The sequence below is a fragment of the Lonchura striata genome, chromosome 1, assembly GCF_046129695.1.
Source record: "Lonchura striata isolate bLonStr1 chromosome 1, bLonStr1.mat, whole genome shotgun sequence".
NCBI lineage: Eukaryota > Metazoa > Chordata > Aves > Passeriformes > Estrildidae > Lonchura > Lonchura striata.
This window is the reverse complement of record NC_134603.1, coordinates 116,773,301-116,796,377: the sequence shown is the minus strand read 5'-3', so window position 1 is coordinate 116,796,377 and position 23,077 is coordinate 116,773,301. Positions and strand designations below refer to the sequence as shown.

General features: G+C 40.0%; 1 protein-coding gene across 12 annotated transcripts in view; it reads left to right on the top strand.

Annotated features, from left to right (window-relative positions):
• RBMS3 (RNA binding motif single stranded interacting protein 3) overlaps positions 1–23,077 on the top strand; it is a 703,155-nt gene that overhangs the window by 246,313 nt on the left and 433,765 nt on the right. For 2 of the 12 annotated variants that reach the window (XM_077787031.1, XM_021525863.2), the window contains exon 1: positions 14,379–14,928. The exons of the other annotated variants lie outside the window; for them this stretch is intronic. In XM_077787031.1, the coding sequence (XP_077643157.1) occupies positions 14,854–14,928 (75 nt within the window). In that variant the 5' untranslated portion in view covers positions 14,379–14,853. Of the gene's footprint in view, positions 1–14,378; positions 14,929–23,077 lie in introns of those variants that run through there. 12 annotated transcript variants of the gene reach the window in all.

The following is a 23,077-nucleotide window of genomic DNA, read 5'->3' as shown; positions in this document are numbered from 1 at the left end:
TTCCTATAAATAGGAACAATCCCAGTCTGAGAAAGAAAAAGAGAAATAGTGCAAATAATACAGACTTTTTTTTTTTTTTTAATAAATGTCTGCATGTGCCAAGTCTAAATGTGCACACAGATGCCACTGAAATAGAGATGGCTCCAAACCAGTCTCATGTCTTTAGCCTAGCAAACACCTTTTCATCTCCCAGGAGAATATGAAATCCCTCACTGAGTATGAGAGATTGTACCTTAAAAATTATTTCAAGTGATTATATTTATAGGGTGTTTATGAGGCTCATTACTATGTACATGAGCACATAAATGAAATTAGCCTCACAAGAGGCATTTATCCAAGGACACACAGGATGTCTGCAGCAGAGCCAGGAACCAAAAGATAGCTTCCAAGTTTAGTCCAGTATCTTAACCACACTGCTATTTTTGCCTACTTGTGTCCTACCATACTCCATTAGTGACCAGAAATCTTCACAGGGAGACCTCTGCTCTTTCTTTCCAAAGAAGATCATGTGTGGCTTATGTGTTCCTCCCCATTACATTAATATATCTCAACAAGAATATGCACTTGTGTCATCAGTCAAGATCACTACTTCTAAATGACTGAAGAAATTAGCAAAAGAAAACACAAAGCATATGTAAAGTAAGATATTACAGATCTTTTTTGAAAGAATATCTCATGCTTCTGCTATAAAGAAATATCCTATTCAGTGAAATCCATTACCCAATTTAGTATGGAGGGGATAATCTACTGTGGATGTTAATCCTTTGGAGTCTATTTTAACTCTCTATTTCATAAAATTATTGCTTCATTCTCTGATAATTTTACAATTCAGTATCATTAATTTTATATATAGAAAGGATTGATGGAAATACTTATTGTTAAGATTTCCCATCCTTTCCTATTAAAAATCTTTCTTTTCAGTTGCTGTAAGAGTAGGATTAAGTTTTTTGAGCAAAAAGATTGAGATTAGCATGCGGGTCTGGGGCTTGGAGCAGCACCTGCCTGCCAAGGTCTCTCTGCTGCCAGGATATACATGAGTCTCACTGCTGCAGTTCACTGGGCCAATCCCATAGGAGAAGATAGGAAGGTTCTGTTGCTACTGGTCACTCTCTGGCTGACAACTGGCAGAAGCTTGATCTTTGAGCAGAACTGTGCCATATGATACACAGTATTTAGAAAATGTAGGCCCTTCCTTAAAATGTGCGCTAAAATCCAGCAATGACTTTTTGGTGAATTTTGTATGTGCCTCTGTTGCCTACTTGTTAACTGGAGATGAACATAGCTCTCCATCTCCTCAGGCATTAGGAAGATAAATTTACATGTGTTACAAAGCACACTGTCACTATAGTGAAAAAAAAAACTGCTTGAGAATCTATGCAAACATTAATAATTCTGTCTTTAGAGCAGAATTTGAATGTTGTACAGGAAATATGATACGGCATTAAAAACTGATGAGAAAATAAAATATGAAATGTTTTGTCGTATGGCTAGCAGTGCCCATTCAACACTGAGAAAAAGGCAAGGCGTCTCTCATTAGAATTAGATGCAATTCTGCAGATTTTTTTCAAAGAAAGAGACTCAAGGATGTAGTTAAGGTGGAATAAACAGTCTTAATTCCAGTGCTCCAGGAATTTTAGCTATTAACTTTGCAACTTGCCTTTTAATATACTTTCTATTGTGGTATATAAAGTGGCTAAGGTGGAAATTCAGAAGCTGCATGAGGCTAATGTAGAAATCCTAGTATCATATTCCAGAAATCCCAGGCTTGGTATGACACCTCTTCCCCGGCCAAAAGCTGCTGGTATTCATGCTGGCAGACGTGCAACAACCACCAGCTCTAAGGAGGAGGCCAGAGTTGGGGACTGTGCACTGAAGGTATTCCAGAGCCACAGGCACTGTAGGGCTCCTAGGGGAGCTGGAGTGAGTGGCAGGATGTGCTGCTGCAAGTGGGTTTTAATAGCTGGTTCAAAAAATGATTGTGATGTTTAAGAGGGAATTCTGCTTAATCAGGTCCAACTGCTTCCAGACAGTCCTGTGGGACCAAGCGTGCCATGGCACCCTGTCACTTACCAGCCTACCTGGATCATGGGTTTCACGTGTGTGCAAGTGTCTGTACATGGGGAGCCACCCACCATTTCAGTTCAGAGATGGTCCTTTTCAATGCAGCATGTTGGAAATTAGATGGGTCTGTTTTCATTCATCTTTGTAGGAGTTATACATCTAAGTATCCATACATCACCTAATTGGTTTTTCTTTTTTTTTTTTTTTTTTTTTTTTGGTCTTGCTGGTTAATGCTGTTACAAGACTATGAATTAAGTGTTACTGTGTTTCCCACATGCAAGGAGGCAGCAACTAAATAATTGCATAAAATAAATACATAAATCTGCTGAAGTTCATATACTGCTCTTTGTGATGCTGAAGAACAAGTGAATGACTTGCTGTGACAGTGAGAGCATAGGATCCATCACCTTTCTCCTATAGCCAAGAACTCAATGATAGAAAAGACCAATTCAGAGAAGCATGCAGAGAGGGTCTTTCATTTGCCCTATCATTCTTCACTACTGTTACCTCCTACTTGATCTCTCACTTTATACCTTGCTGTTTGAAGAGTGCTGACTAGAGATTGACTCTTATCTAATATTATTTAGTGTTAACTCTCCTTCTCCACTCAGACTGCAGTGACTGCTTCAGGGTCATATGGCTGGAAATGAGAATATGTGCTCCACAGGTAGTCAGCTCACTGAGCTCATCCCCCAAAGTGTCTGCTCTTTACTACAAACAATTTTTTTTTTATTTCCTTCTATTGCAAACAGAAATCTCAGCTGTCAGGAGAACGACCTGCCTATAAGCATGCAGGTAGTGTAGCAGTCATTGCTATATGGCACAAATTAGGATTCTAGTCTGAATAATGCAGATGTTCAGGGACTTGCAGTGGCTTTAAGGTGACCCAGAGTTGCTTGAGTGACAAGGATTTGGGACAGTTCAATGGGTCATTTATTATTATTATTGTTGTTATTATTATTATACTTTGGAAAGAAGAGCTAAGAACTCGCTAAAAGCTGACATTTGCAGCTAAAATATGTAATGCCTGAAGAAATGCAAACCAACCCTTATTAATATTGGCTTTTCCTAGCAGTAAACTTGAAATATGATGATAGTCTGTAAGCATGCAAAGCCTCTTTCCAATTAAAAAATGTGCCTAGTACTGTGTCTCAGCACAACTACAGCACTGAAGGACAGCACATAAAACTAAGGTGAATCAGTATAGTGTCAGATGGAAAGGAGTGAAGAAAATAGTTGATGCCTTGCTCTCAGCCACAACACTAACTGAATAAAGTAAAGTATTTAATTGTGTCCTGAAGCCTTGTTAACTTGGCTTACACTTTTAGAACGATGGGAGAAGTGAACTGCAGAAACAGAAAAATCAGAATTTTTTTACAAAACTGTCATAAAAATGTAGGCTTTAAAAAAGATGAACGAAGCCCATGAGTTTGTAACATGGTCCCAGCTGTTGAGATAGGAATTATGAATGTGCAGAAAGGCAACAACCAAATGCATCCCCCACTATCTCCTGGCTGTTGGTCAGTGAGATAATCACTTGCCTCTTCTCATATTCAGTATAAAAATTTGTTTGAAGGTATCAAGGAAACATGAAGACTGCAGATGGTGTCTGGAGATTCTTATATATCATTATACAGGCAAAAAACAAAAAGCATTAAGGTTGCAAAGTTACGTGTTCAAAAGGTATAAAATTACAGAATAATGGTTTTCTATGCAGTTATAATGGGTTTCTTTGTGAACCCTAGTTATCATTTTATTATTCATTATAATTATGCCATTACTCATTAACCTTAAATGTGGGATCATATGGAATTTTCCCACTTCTTCTTTTAATTTAATTTATGTGTGAAAAAGGTTTTAGCTTTAAAAAATAAAGGAACCTCGATATGCCATCCTGTGGCATATTGACAAATGGGTTGTCAGCAAGGTTGAAATCTTTCTATTTATCACAGAGACATGGAGAGTCTGGCAGCATTAGATTTTAATAGTCTGTGTGGACCAGTGCTAGAAGGGGCTGGATTACTTTGCAGCTGGGTGTAGATGATTTCTGTTGACAATGGAGGAGTGGTCAATGTCAGGAATTTGGGGGTTACTGCCAGGATGCAGAGGGAAAAGGGCTGTCTTCTTTTTTTTTTCCTTGTATGTCTCTGTGCCCTTCTGTTCTCACCCATTTTGTCTCCTCTCATGTCCTGCCTAGCCCTCCTAACCAATTTGGATCATCTTGACTACCTGGTTGCCATCACTACTGCTTTTTCATTCTCAGTTTTAGTTGATTCTTAACCTCAGGTCCCATTTTCCACAGGTATTTTGACATCCCTATTTCATTCTTTTCCACCTCAGACTGTAATGCTTGCTCACCCTGGGGTCCTTTTATAACACCAGTGCCTTGATATATTGTCTTCACTCACCCTGTAACCAAGGCACATCCCTCTTTTACTCCTCAGTCTGCTTTTGTGCTCCCTCCTCCACACCTCCTCATCTCAGTGAGTGATGTGCAGCACCCCAACAGATCAGCAGAGACAGTGCAATACCTTACAGTACTGCTAGAGTTATGTGCCAGCATCTCCTGCTATGCCTGTCATCCCTGCCTCCTGCTCTGTACAGCTCCTGTTCCTGGGAGGAAGGTGCCATTCCGTGTCTGTCTGCAGAGGTCTATGGAAGCTGGGAGGGAAGCAGGTGTAGGGACCTCAGGGAGATATATGCTGAGGATGCAGAGACTGTGCCTATTCAAGTATTTCTCATGTGGCCAAACCTGGAAAGTCTTCACAAAAAAGGTAGAAGGTATATCCCTAGCAGAATGAATCACCCATTTGGGCAAATTTCTGGTCTCTCTTCCACATGTTCTAAGGAACCTTGCCTTCCTTCAGGTTCCTTTCAGCCACTGTCCAAGGAGAAGAAGCTGGATGAGCTTGGCTATTTTTGCCTTCATTTGGCACCACCTTATTCCAGCACAGGTTAAAAAATTGTATCTTGAGAAACAATAAAAGGACAAATGGTTTGACTCAAATTTCTCACCTTGAGCTCGAAGGGATGATGCAATCTGAAGGATGGAAATATTCGGCTGCACCGCTAGAGTTCTGACAAACCAGCGTTTCACTCCAGTTAATGTCTGAGATCATAGGAAATGTCAATATGTGCCCCATAGGGACAGAACACTCCTGGCCCTTCTGATAAAACATTAAAGTAATTGACTAGCACAAAGAAATATCTACTGCTAAAATACAAATAAATTAAATAGTTATTATTTGGGGTTTTTTCTTCTACAAGCTCTTCACACAAGTTCTTCTCTCCTACCTTTGCTTGGTGTGAATGTACCAAATGGCCAAAGTGCAAATTATCTGCAAGCTGAATTTGTGTCAGTATTTCATCTGAAAAACTGTATCAAAAGATTAATATTTAACTCCTACTCACTTTCAGTGATTTCGGCTTGTAATTTTTACCCTGCTGTATGAGGTAAGAATTCTTTGGCAAAGATTGCTCTTAAGGTTTTAAGCTGATATATGTTTTTCTGCCATAGGATTCTGAAAAGACAGGCATGGTGATGTCAGGGGTGTACAACTTGCAATTGTGAGGAAAAGGGAACTTGTGTACATCTGTACTTAGCAGAATTTAAAGGCCTTTATTGAAAACAAGTCAGTAAGAGGTGAGATTGATTGGATCCTCAGTTTGTGAGACCCAGTTCTTGCTGTTAATGAACTTAATATTCTCGCCTTCTACTTTAACTCTGTCCACAACCCTGCCAAGTCACCTCAGCTGACATTAATTTAGATGTTTATGGCACACTGCTCTCTCTTCCCATCTAGTAGGATGGATTTTCAAGTTAAAAAGACTAGTGAAGTGGTATCTTTTTCCCCCCATGAATATTTTTGTTCTATATTTAAAGAACTGCAACATAAGTAAGAAAGTGGAGCCTAAAGCATTGGTGGCTGAGGAATGGGGGCAAGAGAAAAAAATAATGGAGAGAAAATTTGAGAAAAAGAAAGTGCTTGTGCTGGCAAGACAGGCTTTTAGTCAGGGACAGAAATAAAGAGGAAACAAAACAGATTAAGGATTACAGAGTGAAAACTATTTGGGAATAGGTTGTTGGGAGTGGTAAATAGGCTAGAACAATAGGGATGAACATTTGCTGAATGTGAATAGAAATAACTATAAAGTTTCCACCATTTCCTAATAAAAATACAGTAGCCTTGAGTCCTCTGTGCTTTATTAAAAACTCCAGCTGGAATACATAAAAGAAGGCAGGAAAATTATTCTCAAGACAGATAACTTTCAGATGAATGAGAATGTAGAGATTTGATGAGATTTTTTGAAGGCAAAAAATATTTGATGAACAAGACTGAAGAAAAGATGCACAAAGGAGAGGAGGAAGCAAAAGAAAAAAGAAAATATAGAGGAAAAAGAGGGAAGATTTGAGCTATAATTAGCATTTGTCTGTTTGCAGGAAATAAATTCTCTCTTACCCAAAGAATTTTTTCTGGTACAGCAAAGTGTCAGTCTTAAGCCTGTTTTTGTTAGATTTCAGGTATTACCCTCCCTTTTGTTCTGGCAAGTGTACAAGTGCAGGATTAGGAGGTGAAACATTTCTACAGTGTGCTCTGTTCAGAATGGGCTTGGTACTGTTTAGTGGACAATGAGCTATACTGCAGCTGACAAAATACAGGTTTCCTGAACCAAATATATTCAGTTCAATACATTTTTTTTTGGTTATGATGGACAGTAATCTAGTGTGACATAAGGTTTCATTTTGCACGGAAGGCTGCATTGGTTCTGTGGTAAATGGAAGCTGTCCATTACAAAAAAATGCCATTATTCCTATAAAAGAGTGAACTGATTTGAAAAATGAAGAATTGGTTCAAGTCTGCAGCTTACCTGCACATGGAACCTTTTACCCAACTCCCAGCACTGTACTTCTCCATTTGCTATGCATTCTTTTCCTATCTTGGTGCGACAGAATTTGAGAGCCAGAAATTCCCCCTCTGTTGGGAATCGTTACACACAATCTTTTGATTCCATATTTAGTGGACACTTACATTTTTTCTTGTAATGCTTTCAGGGAAGCTTTGCATGTTGATAAGAAGGCACTAGCAGTCCTAGTAGGTGTTTTTATGTGCTTTCCACTTCAGTTCCCGGTTGTGTTTAGGTGAGAAGGAAAAGAATAGCATTTTGTTATGGCTAAAGATTACAGTTTCTCCCAGCCTGTGATTTTTCTTTATTTATAAAATACTTTGGATTGAATAGACTCAGAATTACTGTAGGGCTTACTGGCACAAGCTAAAGTGCAGATTGCTTTTCCCAGTCATGAATTTCAGTTAAAAACAAACAACTGATGAACACATTTCCCTAGAGACTGATTTAAATAGGGGTATTTCATTTGTATATTTCCTAAATAATATTTTCCTGCATGTGTAGAGATAAAAGAGTTTTTGCTTAAGATATTTTTGAAAATATGTTAGAGACTTTTTTCAGACTTTGGTTTTTCCTTTTTCAGGGGGACTAAGTAGGAAAATATTTATTGCAGTTGAGTCAAGGCAGAATTTTAATGTAAAAATTAAAATAAAAAATCAAATTTTAACTAAACTGAAAAAAATGAGATAATGTCTTGAGAATTCATCAAAACCATAAAATTTCCAGTAGTTTTAATGAAAAATAGTTTTTACAAACACTTTTGAATAAAGTTTTGGACAAAACTGCAAGAGTAGTACCATAATTGTACCATGTTTTAAAAGGGGGTCTATTAGGGGATGAAACAGAAATTGTTAGCAAAGGCTCCTTCAGACTTTATTTACAGCCAGCATTAGATAAGTGTTACTTAGTGGGCAAATAAGCCTGCCAGATATGAAAGAGACAAAAAGAAATGTGTCTTGGCATGCTGGGGAGGATATAAGTATGGAGAAAGCAGAATCTATTATATTTGATAGCGATGGAATGTCGCCTGAAATGACCCTCCATTCTTTCCTATTGTTAATTTTTTCTCATGGAGGAAAAAAAACCAGTGAATTCTCTAATAGTAGAATAGTAGCTGTCTGGATGGTAGAACAACAAACTGTTTGCATACATTATTGCAGATTTCTGCTGTGTTGTTTCGGTGCCCAACCAAAATTGAGGTTCCCCTGTGGTACTGTAAAAACATAGAGATTCTTCTTGCCATAAAGAGTTCCAGTTGACACTCATGAGACACAGACAGAGGGGAGGGAGCAGGAGAAGTGGTTTGTCCAAGGTCATGGTGTAGGTCAGTGGCAGCACCAGCAGGAAAACAGGACCCAGAAGTCTGTGTTGGTGTAAATAGGGGCATTTACCAGCATAATCACTCAAGGGGAAGAATGCCCATATGAGGCATTACGTAGGTATAACTCTAGCTGTCGAGGATGCTGATGCAATTACATCAGTAAACTTTCCCAGGCAGGTGAGCCCCTGCCCATGGGCTTTAAGCACAAAATCCCATTGCAAGGAGACCTTCTGCCAAAGAGTGTTGTTGGAAATCTAGCAAGAGGAAGGAAAGAAAAAACAAAACAAAACAGTCCTCACTTCAATTAAAGGAAAAGATAATTTCTTTCAAGTCGAGAGGCTCAATTCCTGCTGGCCTTTGTTCTTAAGCTTACCCTTTCTGTAATTTCACAGAGTAACTTGAATAATGCCAGTTTGTTCTGTGATTACCCTCAGCTGGAGAACAAAATTAATATCTCACTAAGTAATTCAGTACATGATGGGTGAACATTTAGTCAAACATGCCCTAAAAAGCTAGGATTTTCAATGTTTGCTGGAACTCCTTCAGTGACAATTAATTGCCTGTGTTCGTATATGTTTATGAGCCTCAGTAAACAGGCAGCATATTTACATCTCCCCATTACCTTCAGAAATAAACTTCCTGAAGAGAAAAAAACTCATGTTCCCTGATTACAATCTAATTTTAAGTAAACAAGGAGTGGGGAAAATGACTAGTAAGCAGGACTTTGGAGGGAGGAAGGTGGGAGGTGTAGAATTTTCTCCCTCTGGAAACATACCACATCTAATGCTGGTAGTATTAAGTTAATATGCTGCAAGAGAGATATGGCCTTGGCTAGTCTTGCTGGTGTTTGAAGGGGTTTATTTGCCTTTTTTATCCTAAGAGTTTAGACTCAAGATCAGATGCAGTATTTACTAACTTGTGATGTGGAGTTGCTATGGAATATGCCACCTTTGAATGGCATGTCTTCTAACCTTTGCACAATCCTGGCATTTTCTGTAAGCTCTAAACTACTGCTGTGTGATCCTATGATATGCTCCAGCCAATGTCTCTCTCCCATTTCTTCACAATGCACTCGCTGCCATGGCGCTGCTTTCTCTCCACATTAATCACTTCCAGAACTGAAAGTACCAATCTTTTGCCCTATTGGTCTTATTTGCTGTGCCTTTTACCACATAATGAGGGTTTTGGGGGTGAGAGGAATCCCCCATTTACTGTCATAACTGGGGCATTGCCATTGACTGGTCATGTTACTTAATCCTCTTCCACATTACAGGATGAATTAACTCCTGCAAAATGTTCAGAGATGTGTAGGAAACAGACTATAGACAAAAGACTAAGTATTATTTACTTTGGTCGTATCCATTAACATATGCAGAAAGAAGACATTAATACATAATTTCAGCCTGCCTATACAACTGACAACTAGTTTCAGTGGTTTGTGCTTGTAAGGGATTATATCAGGTGGAAAACACAAACAATTTAGTGAATGTCCATTGTTGTTCACTTTTCATCTAAAATTTTTCACTCTGCTGCTGTCCAAAGATTTCCTTTAGGACTAGATGTTCAGGTAAAAGTAGACTAATGGAAACCCCTGAGCCATAAAGTAAAGACAGAAGATGATAAAATGAAAATAATGAAGTATGATGATAGATGGCAACTCTTTCCTGTTGTTCAAAATCTTATCCATTAACTCTTTCAGATTTACTTTAGGCCATCTGTAACTCTGCCTAATTCTAGACTTTGTGCTGTTGTGATAGTGCTGAAGGTTGGAGAGCAAACCTGCTGGGTTTTTTCTTGCAGGCAGGGAAGGGGTGTATGTGTGTGTGGGTAAAGCCACCTCCAGTGGTGTTTGGTCTCTTATGAAAAGAAAGCACCTGAAAACAGTGGCATTCCCCAACTCAGAGAGGTTCTATCAATTCCAGACACTTAATTGTTAAGCTAAGTGTTTTGATCTTCTATGTCTTTTCACCTTCTCTGCTTTACTGATGGTTGCACCAGGGTATGTCCCTTCTCAGAAACTTGGTTAGCTCTCCTTAGGTAAATCAGCTTGATAAATGATCCATTAAATAGTAAAATTCTGTGTTCATCAATAAAGTTTTAAGGTAGACTGGACTGGTTTTAAGGTGGACTGAAGGAACTGACAGATCTGAAAATAAAGTCAGTGCTGTTCTTGTAATCCATTGTAAACAAGCTGTCAAGCATCCCTATGATCTCCTTTGTAAGAGCTTTAATGAGTAAATAAAGAGAATAAAAGTAGAGAGACAGGGTAAAAACTGTAAGCCAAATATAATTGGGTTTTTTTTACCTCTTATATTGTTTTAGGTGGTGGTATCTCTATTTCTCTAGTCCTGACTTATAAAATTTTGACATAACTTTGCCAGAAGTTAAATCTTCTACAATACATATTGCTGCTTTTCAAGAGCAAGGAGCTAGAAAATATTTTAATTGCTTGCTGACTCCGATGCCTGACTTTAGAAGGTTGTAATTGGATAGGTAAGCTTATTTTAAAAAAAAAGGAAAAAAAGTGTACGTAGAATTGTATTTTATCAAATAAAAGCCCCTGAATTTTCTACTAGGTATATGCTTTTTTCTTTTAACTCAGTTTTGTGAATGAGAAAATCTGAATTCTATGACAGGTAAAAATGCATACAAACATATGTAATTTTCCTGTACTTCAGGCTGCCAGGAGAATGAGTCTCTTCTTTTTTTTTTTTTTTTCTCCTTTTTTTTTTTCCTTCTGTCAGTTAACTCCGAGTTTCTCATCCACAGCTTTGATTGTTGCAGGGTTAATATCCTTTGGTGCCTGTCTTTGAATGCACTTGGATGTCAAGTTTGCAGATTATGTGTTCCCATTTATTTAATTTAATTTCTAAACTTTCCATTGAAGAGATCCTTATTGCTCACCTGGCTCTTGAATCTGTCCTCAGGTCAGTGACAGCAGTGGCAGCAGTGTCCTTGCAGATGCACTGGGATCTGGCTCATTCCCTGTGTTCCAGAGGCTGGGACTGGCTGGGGCTTAATAATGAGCCCTCCCATAGGAAGAAAAAAAAGTTGTGAAGTTGCTCACTGTTGCTCACTGGGATTGAACAGCTTGTCTTTTCTTTTGAGGAACATTTATACTTAACACTCGGTAGGCAAACTGCTATTTCAGTTTGCAAGTGAATTCAGTTATTCAAATGCACAGGCCAGAAAATGAAGGGGATTCTATTTAAACAGTGTGCTCCCAAGTCACAGATGATCTTTTTGATGTCTGTATTTTGCAAATGGAAATTTTCCATTTTCCAGCACTAGCATTTGTTCAGAGGCTGTATGCTATCTAAATCTGCTTTTGTGGCTGTTCATTTGCATTTTTGCTATGCTATATTGCCTCCTGTCTTCTCCCCTTGGCCCCCCACTCTTTCATATTGAATTCCTATTTCTGCTGCCTCCACTCTGTCTTGCATCTCTGAAGGCTCAATCATGCGAGATGCTGAGCACTCAGAGCAAACAGCAGAGGCTGCTCAGCACCTGGTCAGGATCACAGGTGAAAAGGGAAATCCAAAGCATCTTCATATTGAAGATTTTTGCTGAGAGAGAGCAGATGAAAGGTGGAGCTGTTCCCCACTCACATAATAGTCCCACTTCTGTAGCTTCCCACCTTTTCTCAGTTGCTAGAACTGATGGAGCTACTAGCCAGTGCATCTGATGGAGAAGTGTGTGGAAATCTTGGGCTGAAATTTTATGGCATAATTTGAAATACTCACAGTAGTCAGAGGATGTAGACAAAACAGTCCTTCCTGGATTTAAATTAATGACCATGGGAAACCTTGCATGTTCATGTAGCTTTCTTCGTCAGAATGCAGTTTTCTGCTTCCTTTAGTATTTATCTTTTATTTCACCCTGTACACATAGGTTCTTTCTTCTCCCAAATCTGGTTACATCCACTCTACAAGCAAACAGTTTAGCAAGAAAAACTGCGTTAATATCCTGAGGGAAAATTGAGAAGGTGAGGAGAGAAGCACAACAACTTAATTCTGGCAGTTGAAAGAACAATCTGAAAGTTGTCTAGGCTCAAAGTATCACATACAGTCAAGTAATCACTGTTCACTTTTGCAGATCCCAACTCTCAAACAGTCTATTTCACCCTCAGGGAAAGCCGGGCGCGGGGAGAAGAAAGTGTAAGCAAGAGTATCATGCACCACAATGAGAGGCAGCATATTTAAAGCTGAGCAGTGATACAAACCGAGGGACTGGGAGGTGGGGATTGCAGGCTTCTCCTCCCATTCCTATCTTTTTTCTAAATTCACTTCTCAGAAGAGAAGATGAATGAAGAAAAGAGACTCTCAGAAGAGGGACCACATGGTCCTGGCCAGTTTGGAATGAGAATACTAAAGATAGGGAATGAAAATATTCAATAGTTTACCCAATCAGGCTTTTCTTCTGAGTCTGTTGAAAACTGGGGTAATGGTAGTGTTCCACAGGGCTTGTCCAGTTGTGCAGGAACCCGCTGAATGCCTGCACAGTGCTCTGGGGACAGAGCACTCATTTTGCAGAAGTTTTTCTCCTGCCACAGGAGGCAAATACCTGTGCAAGCATGGCATGATGTTCCCACTGTATGGCAGAGGGCTGGTATTTAAGTACCGACGATTATGAATGGCTGGTGATGGATGCACAGTGTATATGCAGTATTTTAAGCCTGTGTATGGCTTCCTGCACTGCCCTTTTTGACTGGCTGTGGGGCAGTTATGGGAATCCATAACAAAACCTTCTGCTTATGAGAACAGCAAACTGCTGGAGTAAAGCGTGATATTTCCATGTTCCTGTCATGTGCAAGCACGTGCCCACAAACCAAAACACAGCTGGCAAATCTAATTTTAGCTCTACCAGCCTTGAGAAATATCCCTTTAAAGACATTCTTTTTATAATTCCTTTTTTTTTTTTTTTAAGTAATTTGGTTGATAATGCAGCAGCTGACAATCCCGCTGCCATACTATGGATGATTTAAATAAAAACAAAAAGAAACTGCTTCCCCACATTTTTTCCCAAAAAATTTATAAATAGGCAAAACCACTGTAGAAAGGCCCAGGAATCTGATGACATGTTAAAGAAATAAGTTATTATAAAAAAAGAGAAACGCTAGGATTTGTGTACAAGAGGAAACATTTTGTTATTCACGCACTTTTTTTCCTGATGATTTATAGCCCTGCTGTAAAACAGACTCTTCCTTCGCGTCTTTCGGAGGATAAATATTTGGGATCGCGGTGCTGACACAGGTCCTGCACGCCTGGGGTCTGTGGCAGGTGTGGGGCTCTCGGCCGGACGCAGAGGCTACACCTGGCCCTCACCTGGGCCCGGGCGGCGGCAGCTGCGTGCGGGGGAGCCCGGCCGGGGGAAACGCAGCCGCGGGAAACTTTTGTGGCACATCGGTATTTTCACACGTCTGGGGGAAGGCACCCGCCCGTCAGGCCGGCCGAATTTCCTCTTTACCCTCTTCCTCCATTTTGTTCCAACTTTAAATAAACCAAGTCTTATATAAGCGGTTTAACAAAGTATGTATATAATATGTCTGGCCCGGGGTCGCCGCTCCGCGAAGTGCCGGATGACGGTGCGGAGTAGTTTTCTGAAGGGGGCGGACGGCGACCAGGCTCCGTGACCTTCCCCCTCCCGTTTGTTAAAATACAGATAGATATTTTTAAAATTAAAATCATAAATATAAAGCCGTGTTTTGAGGCTGCTCTCCCTCGTCCCCCGCCCCGCGGCGTTAGGATTTCCCGAGTCCCGCGGCCGCTTTCCGGAGCTGCCCGGCCGGGCGCGGAGCGGGCGGGGGCGCGGAGGCGGCCGCGCGGCCTGCGCCGACCTCCCGGGGGAGCGGCGCGCCGAGGTCCCTCCCACCGGCGGCGCGGCGCGGAGGGGGTTTGAATGAAAGACAGGACGAGCCCTGAACACCATGTCACTCCGTGAAGGAGGCAGCGGCAACTAGGCTGGGGAAGGCTCTTCCCTCCCCCCCCTTTTTTTTATTTTCTTTTTTTTTCTTTATTTTTCTTTTCCTTTTCTTTTATTTTTTCTTTTTTTTTCTTTCTTTTTTTTTTTTTTTTTTTTTATTTGGTTGGAAGGGGGGTGGGTGGGGAAGCGAGAGGGGAGGGCTCGAGAGCGGGGCGAGCCGAGCAGAGGACGAGGAGAGCGAGCGAGCGGCTCTGCGGAGATTTGGAGTTGCACTGTCTTCCCGGCTGCTCTCGCAGGACGGTTCCCTCCCGAGCCGGGCAGCGGGCACCGCCGGAGGCACGCTGCTGCCAGCGGGGGAGGCGGGCTGCTCCGCCACGGGCACCCGGGCACGGGGCTTCCACCCACGCACCCACACCCGCACACACCCCTCCGCGCACACACACACACACACACACACACGTATATGTTCGTGCGGACGCGTTTTTGGCTGCGCTGGAAGTAGCGCGCGGTAGACGGCGAGGAAGTCTCGGCAGCCTCCTCTGTCGCCCGCGCTGTCAGGAATAGCGGCGTGAGAGGAAGAAAGGCCCTGGGGCACTACACCCTGCCAACGAGTTCCCCGCACCAGCCAGAAGGACTCCAGCTACATGGGCAAACGCCTGGACCAGCAGCCAATGTACCCTCAGTACACCTACTACTACCCCCACTATCTCCAAACCAAGGTAAGGGCTGGCGGGGCCGGGCGCCTGGCGGGGGATGGAGAGCGGAGCCGCGCGAATTGCGGGCTCGCCTCTTCTCTTTGGCGATTTTTCTGTCTCTTTCTCGGGTTTGGGATCATACAAAGCCGAGGTGGTAGGCAGAAAGCAGGCGTGAGAGAGGCAGGAAGGTTACTGTCTGCCCTCCCATTTGTTTCTTTATTTCTTTTAATTTAATTTTTTTTTTCCCAAGGGCTGCTGGCGTCGGCTAATTCCTTTTATTGTTTGGGTAGAACAGTGCGGTTAACGCTATCGTAACAGCGGCAGGTAGTGTGTTTGTTATGGCATGGGATAAAGATTGCTCTGGACAGCATCGGACATAAAACACTTTCGGTGGATTTTCCAGGGATCTCTGCTGTTTATTCACAGCTTAAAAGCATTTTGCTGTAAGAAAAGCTGTCTGTGGCAACTCAAACTTTTAATCAGCTGAGGAGGAGATGCTGTGGAGCTCGGAGGAGAGCTCGGAGCTAACTGTCTGTAAACCTGGTGGAGTTTGTTTCAGTGCATTGCACTGGTTTTAATATTTCATTAAATATTGAGGGTGATATGGCTGTACTCTGTTGCATTAAAGAGGTCTAGAAATAGAGGATAGCTACTTTTGGAGAGTGTATCCAAGCGCGGACGCTTCAGTTTTCTTTCTGTTTTTCTTAATAATTTTTAAAATGCCAGCAGACTGGAAAGCAGGCCTGCCTCTCCTAAAGAGGCTGAGTGAAGTCTATGCTACCTGGCCATGAGTTAGTTAATTAAAGCCTTATTTTTATAATGCCATTGTATAATAGTCTGCTCTCTGAAAAGATTTCCTGTGACCAAAGGACAGTAACAAAGAAAGCCCTAAACCAAAAGTTTGAAAACCCTGTCAGGACACTGTATTTGGAGGGAAGAAAAAGAAAAAAATACACACTTCACAAGGTGAAGTGTGACCTCACAGCCCCAGATTAACATTTTCAGTAAATAAACAAACATCCTTTAGGAGGGAAAAGCCAAGGCAGGGCACACACACGTGCATATGGTACTGCATGCAAATATACACATTGTGCTCCTGTGGCAAATTTAACACATGGGACACTTGATGTGTGCAACTGTGTGTGGTGAAGTGCCACAAGGGAGGCTGACTTCTCCAGACTTTTGGTTTGAAGCACGTTGATCTGGATGCGGCTGGGAAAGGATAAGTTATATTCCTTGTTAATAAAAATTACTTTCCCATTAACATTTATAGCCCAACTACTGCATTATATAAATTAACTAATTGTAAAAACTGTGATTCAGGCTGGTTGGAGTTGTGATGACACCAGAAGCACTCAGTATGATTACAGCCTTGTAATTCATGGCAGGGTTACCTCTCACTTCTTTGCTCTGCTGTTTCTTTCACTGCATCATGCAGATATTTTTTTGGAATAAAATTAATCCTTCTTTTTAATTTTGTGTTTTGGCGTGAAATTTATTATTTCTCCACCCTTTCTTTTCAAGGTCAATCCAAATAGCATTTTACCTTTGTGACCATTTAGTGTGTAATGTTGCTGTTGCAGCAGCAGCCCGTCACTAGCTTGACTGCAATATTGCCTATAGCTTTAACTGTTTGGGGGATTGGGGGATGCAGGCTGATGCTATTCCTCAAAACCTGGCAAGCCAAGGACATGAAACAATTGATGGTGTTTTTTTGAAAGAACAATAGCCTCGAGTATTGGAGGAGAAATATTGGACATTCCATCCCTTTTACTCACGTAGCTTATATTTTGCCAGTTGTCCTTTTTCTTTCATTTTTTCTTCATTTTCTTAACTTTGTAAATTAAGCTTTTTAAGAAATTAACCTTATATTTTGGCTTAAAGTAGAAAAATATATTTTCTGTACCATGACTTTTTTTTTAATCCCTTGCTTTAAAAAAGAGCTAAAAAACTTAAATACATTTTTATAGCTGGTATATAAAATTATCAACCCTGTGAAAAGTCATGTGCATCAGTCTTGGCACACTTGCACTATTACAGTAAGGATAGGTAAAATTTCAAATTGATGATACATTTTATGTCTTTATTTTTTTCTCATTTTTCTTGGATCACAGTTAAGGGCGTACATAAACTCTAAATAATAAATACATATACACGTGCATATACACGTGCAAATACATATACACACACACATATATATACATACACATATATACACATATACACACAGATGCAAGTATTTCTCTTCTATAAGACTTTAAAGTAGTGCAGACAGGCAGCATCTGGATTTTGTTACCTTAAAGCTAGCCATCAGCTTCTGGGACGTTTTAAAGCAGTTAGATCCATTGTATGTCTAAAGCTAATAGTTGGGTAATCAAATAATCTTGTGGTGGAGAGCTGTATCTTTTATCATCCCTATTGGAGCAACACATATAAATAATCCTTTGTATGATTCCAGCCGGCCTGAGAACTTCAGCTTATTATTTTCCAAAAACTGCTCTTTGTACCAAGCATGGTAGGATTCAGCTCTACAGAAAGAATGTGTTTTTATGCTCATATAGTCATGCATGCTGGAGGGGGGGTGGGGGGTGGTGGTGCACATTCATTTGGAATTAAGAAAGAAATTCTAGGCTTTCTTATGGCCTGGTACAGCTTCTGAAATTCAGAGTGGCAGCATGTTCAACAGGCAAAGTTTGGAAATTCACGTTCCCCAGTGTGTTTGGGTGAAGTGCTGCTTTTGCTTTGCTTGTTTGGTGAAGTTGCCTTGGCGCTCCTTTGAGAAGTACCGCATTACTGTACATCACGTCCCTCTCACAGGGGAGCACGGAGCTGTGCAGGATTCCAGCCTTCAGTCTGTGTGTGTGTGTCTTCTAACGTTGCTAGCACGTTGTTGTGCAGAAAGGGTGTAAATGAATAGCTATGTGGGTAATGGGATTATAAATAGAAAAAATAGATTCCATATGTTTGTCTGATTGCTTTAACTTTTTAGAGTTTTGTGGCCTTTTGTGGAACACAAAGCACGCACTCGTTCCATTTATTTGTGGTCCTTCATTATCAAATGCCACCACTGAAGCTAAAACTTTAATTTCAGGTTTAGGAAAAGCCATTGTCATCCAAAAAAGAGAAGAGGGGGAGGGTGTGAATCCTTATGAGACAATTGCAAGAAATTTAATATGTCTCTTAAGGACAAGCGCCGAGTTTGAGACAAGACATACCCTTATTTCTGTTTTGGTGTGACACTGTCTGACAACTTCAGTTTGAACTTACAGTTTTGGAACCTTTTTAGGTAGATGCTGAGAGTAGGGAGAGAGTCCAGTTGTCCTAGGAGTTTATTTCAGAGTAAGTGTTTCTGGTTACTGTTGTAAGTGAAGCATAGTCTTGTGTTCTTGTTGCAAAAAATATTGCAGGGAAGTGGTTCAGCTCATGTATATCTGATGAGAATCTGTAGTACTTCTTTATTTTATTTTAAAATGTTAAGAGAATTTCCTTAGTTGCATCCTTACTGATGGTGTAACTACTCAAACGACTGGTTTGCAGGAGTAGGTTGCAAATTGCCACCTAGAATGTTAATGATGCCAAATCTTGCATTATAGTCTGAATTTCTTTCTTTTGTTTCTTGCTTGCCAAAGCAAATTCTTTTCTCTTTGCCATCTAGCACAGAAGAAAACAAAAATAAGCACTATGAAATATCATGTATTGAGAAAAAGGGGAGAAAAATATTAACTCTGAATATATTTGAGAGAGTCCCCTTGATTTAGTAGGTGATGTGTTTTATCTTTGTCCTCTGCAGCTTATGATTAGACCTCTTGCTGGGGTCAGCTTTCATTGCAAACAGTCTCCTGAAAAAAACTGAATCACTTGGGTAGAAAGGAGGAGGTGCCACAGTTACCTGTCAACAGGAATTGTTTGGTTTACGATCTCTATACCTGCACTCGGGGTAAAAATATGCCAGTTAAGCAGCTATTTCCGTGCGGTTTGCTTTCATGCATTCTCCAGCTATTTCCTACTTATTAGTCATGGTTTGGGTCTGATAGTTTAACTCTCATGGTGTTGACTCTGTAACCCAGTCAGATGGCAGTAACACCCCAACGAGAGAGGCAGTGTTTACAGTACCCACAGTACCTCTTCATCTCTGTATGCTGATTCATGTGTGAACACGTTCAAAAAGAAGAAGTGTGATTTCCCAACACCTACCTGAATAAAACCCCATCGCTGTGAAAGGGATGCAGACTGACCTGCAAGCAAGAAGGCTTAATAAGCCTGTCCCTGAAATGACAGATATGTGCCTCAGCTGAGTAAGAAACAATTAGGGAGTTCAAACAGGTGTACTTAGAAGAGTTTAAGTTTGATATAGTGATTTTATGGGCCCACATTCGGGTGTGTGTTATATCTCCTTTTTGACATTTTTTAGGGCATTTTTTGGCATGAGGGAATTGGGGACTTCCTTCAGTTGTGTGGCATGAGCATACCTTTGTCTTTGTTCCATCATCCTCTTTTAGAAAGTGTGAATTTGGCATAGGTGCAAAGCTCTTGCCTCTCTTCACCTCTTACCTACCAATCCAGTGCTCTTTAGTCACTCACATTTCTGTTTAGTGGGTTTATGGCATTTCCCACTTTTGGCCATCTGGCCATACAGAAGGCCTTGAAGAAAGCATTCCAGATATGGAGATGCCTGACGGGGCTTCTCTGGCTGGTAGTGTTCAGATTGTGTTTGGTGCCTGGTGTGAAGCAGGGGTCAGGTGTAAGGAGTAATTCATCAACCACACACTGATTTCAGGCTGCATTTCCAACCATCTGCAGTTTGGATCGCTGCCAGAGCTCAAAAGTCTAGCTGGAGCCCATGTGATCATGCCAAAGTAAAGGCAAACACTTGCAATTAGAGAAATGCATTTCTAGGAATGAAGTTTGTTCGCACTTAGCCCCATTTGATTCAGTATGTCACAGCATGTTTTAAATGCCTCAGAGAGCTGCCCAAAAGGAAAACAAATTCATTTAAATGCCATTTAAAAGTATTTCAGCCTAGCTATGATTTTGATGGTAATATTAATATCTAGCTCTAGTTGTTGCCAATTGGCTTACACAATAAGGAAGATAAAAGTTGTGTTCTTCTGAAAAATGAAGGAATATATGAACTCATTTGCTTTCCATTTATCCTTACATGCCTGGATAAAAATACCTTTTTTGTTTTAAGGGACATGGTGATATGTATTAAGATGGTGTTAAATTTCTTGATTGATCTTCCTTTCATATGTTGCCTCGATGCAAGTATGTTTAAATTAAAAACTAACCAACCCACAAATACCCACAAATTAAAGAAATAAAAAAAGAAAATGAAAAAGAAACAAACAAAAACCCAGACCAAACCTGTGGAAAAAGAACAATCAAATTTTTACTACTTCAAACACATATTATAATATTCTATGGCTATTTATTTTGCAAGCAGTTATTTTATTTCTGTAACAAAAGATGGAAGTTGCAAGCATTTGCCAGATGAGGCTACAAAGATCTTGCTGTGGTGGGTGTGTTAATAATTATAATTTAGAATGCCTTATACAAGGTGCCCTTTCAAAATAAAGTGCAGTGGTTCAGAAATGAACTGGTTTGGTTTTTAATGCATGAAGTCCTTTAAAAGAAACCATAATGGTATGCTTGCACTTTAATTCAAGTATCTTGGTAAAAATCATCAGACTGTCAGTTCTTAAATTTCCATGAATTAAAAAACAGGCTGAATTTCAAGTAGGATGTCTGAGTTCATTTCAGGTCTTGCTGTGGGTAGCCTATATAGTATTCCCTTTGCATATAATTGCAAGCAGTGTTTTCTAATTCAATTTATTTATTTATTTATTTATTTAGGGATGGGAAATAAATTTTCCACTGTCTATACTCCAGGTGGGACTGAGTTTGCTTGTAAACAACCCCATTCTGGACTGTCCAGGAAGAGAACTAGACTTTTTAAAAAAACAAATAGTCTGGTTGTATATTTTTTTTCTTGAAGAAAAGAATTTTAGTGCTAGAAATTTTATAGAGGAAAATAGTTAATATCTCTCAAGAATTTGCTTCCAGTGCTGCATTAAAATTGTGTTTTGTAACAGTCTCATCAGCTACAGCTGTATGTGATTAAATAGTATAATATCAAAAGCATGTGTGAATAAGAGCTTTTATGATATAGTTGTTCCATACCAAAGACTGCAGATGGGCAGAGAAGGGAGACAGAGAACAGTGATTTACTCAGATATTGCCGGAGCCTATACTCTGTGTATTCCTGTAGTGGTGTTTTGCAACTGCTTTCCCACTCATGTGGGAAAGATCGAGTAACAAAGGGAAGGGTAGAAGCAAACAGTTTTACAAAGAGAGCTATTCTAAACAAGCAGGTATCAGCCCAAGAATGGTGTCTACTGATGCAGAATATTGTACCAGTATTTTAAGTAGAGGGTTAACAATAATATTATTGAATAGAAGTTATAGAGTTATAGTGACAGGGGCCTGTTCTGCTATCTTTGAAAAATCAATGAAAAAGATTCAGTTATCTTCAGCAATACAGAATCAGGCCCACAAAGCCCATACTGATCACTGTGGCAAAACCAGGACAGCTGAATAATATGCATATTAAAAAAAAAACCACCAACAACAAAAAACAAACCAAAAAACCCCAAAAAACCACCCCAAAAACCTAACAACAGTCACAAAAGAAATAAAAGCATTAAATCAAAATTATTCTACATTAAGCAAGGGGCCGAGGACATAGCTCATCTGGTACTTAACAGCATATTATGTTTGCTGTGGGTATAATTTCTATTTAACATTATTTCTCATTATTTATAATTTTGGAGAATAAGCAGCATAAACCAGATGCTTTGTCTTTCTGTCTGTTTCTCTCTGTGCCAGTTGAGATACGATTTATACAGAGGGGAAGTCTAATTGCCATAGGAGATGTCTCACATGGAGCCCAGTGCCTATAATGAAGATTAACAATTTCGGTAAAAGGCTAAGTGCACTTAAGCCGCAAAAGTATCGGAGAGCTGTTTTTGCTTTTAGTTATGTAGTTCTTAAGAGAAAAATACTGTGTAGCATCTTTGAAATTTGAAACAAGTCAATTTTCTATGTCGGTCTTTTCAGAAGATACAGTGTTTCTAAATGGAGAATTTAGGCAGAGGTTGCTTGTCCTATCTGTAGCTGCAGATTGGAAGCTCCTGTTGAATTCCTCAGTCATACTGTTCTTTATATTTTGTTGGTTTGTAGAAAAGTCTAATCTCCTAGAAGTTTTTATTAGCTGAAAGACTTCAGATCTGACATTGTCAAATAAGAGAAAGAGATTATTTTTCCTGTTTTTTTTGAATGGAAATACTTTTTTCCCCCTTCCTTCCTTCCTTCTTTCTTTCTTATTTATTTTTGGTTTTGGGCTTGCTTGCAACCATGGAAATATTTATTTCCAACAATGGTGGAAATAAATTGCTTATTTGTTGTAAAGTTAACTTCAGTATCGAATGTGATAGTTTATTAAAAAGTAAATATTTACATTTTTAAGTGCTTCATTTGTGGTATATTTATGCAGATGAAATTGTGTGGACAGATTTTCTATGAGGGTTCCTCTGTTAATTGTATTGACTTCATTCAGATGCAAATGAATGAAATAAAACACCTGATGTATATAGATCATAGCAGAAGCCAGAAGACGCATGTTTACAATGTAAAGTACTCTTATATTTTGTTCCTTGTTGGTGTCTTCCTGACACATGTTTTATGGTTAGTACCATGTGGTTGATGATGATTTATGTGCTGTCATGTTGTGGAAGTGATGTCACTCCTGTGTGACTCAAATTAATTCAAGAAGATAAGTTGAACAGATTTGTGTTCTCCCCTCCCCATGTATAAATCAACGAGCAGATTTTTTCTATTCTGAGAGTTTGCATTCTTAGACTTAATCCTGAACCTGTGCTTAAATACTCTGCTGCAGAACGTGGCATAGCAGAGAGGGAAAGACTTACTGGTGGACTTGTTGTATTTAACGGATTGCTCATTTGGCTTCTGTTCCACTCCCTTCCCCACCCACTTTCACAGCCCTTCCTCTGCCCAGCTATATTTAGAGACCAGCCAGGCTGAGCCACTCCGAGTTCAGTATCGATGCTGCGCAGGAGCCTGACCTTTCCTCCTGCCGATGGGGGATGGCCAGACT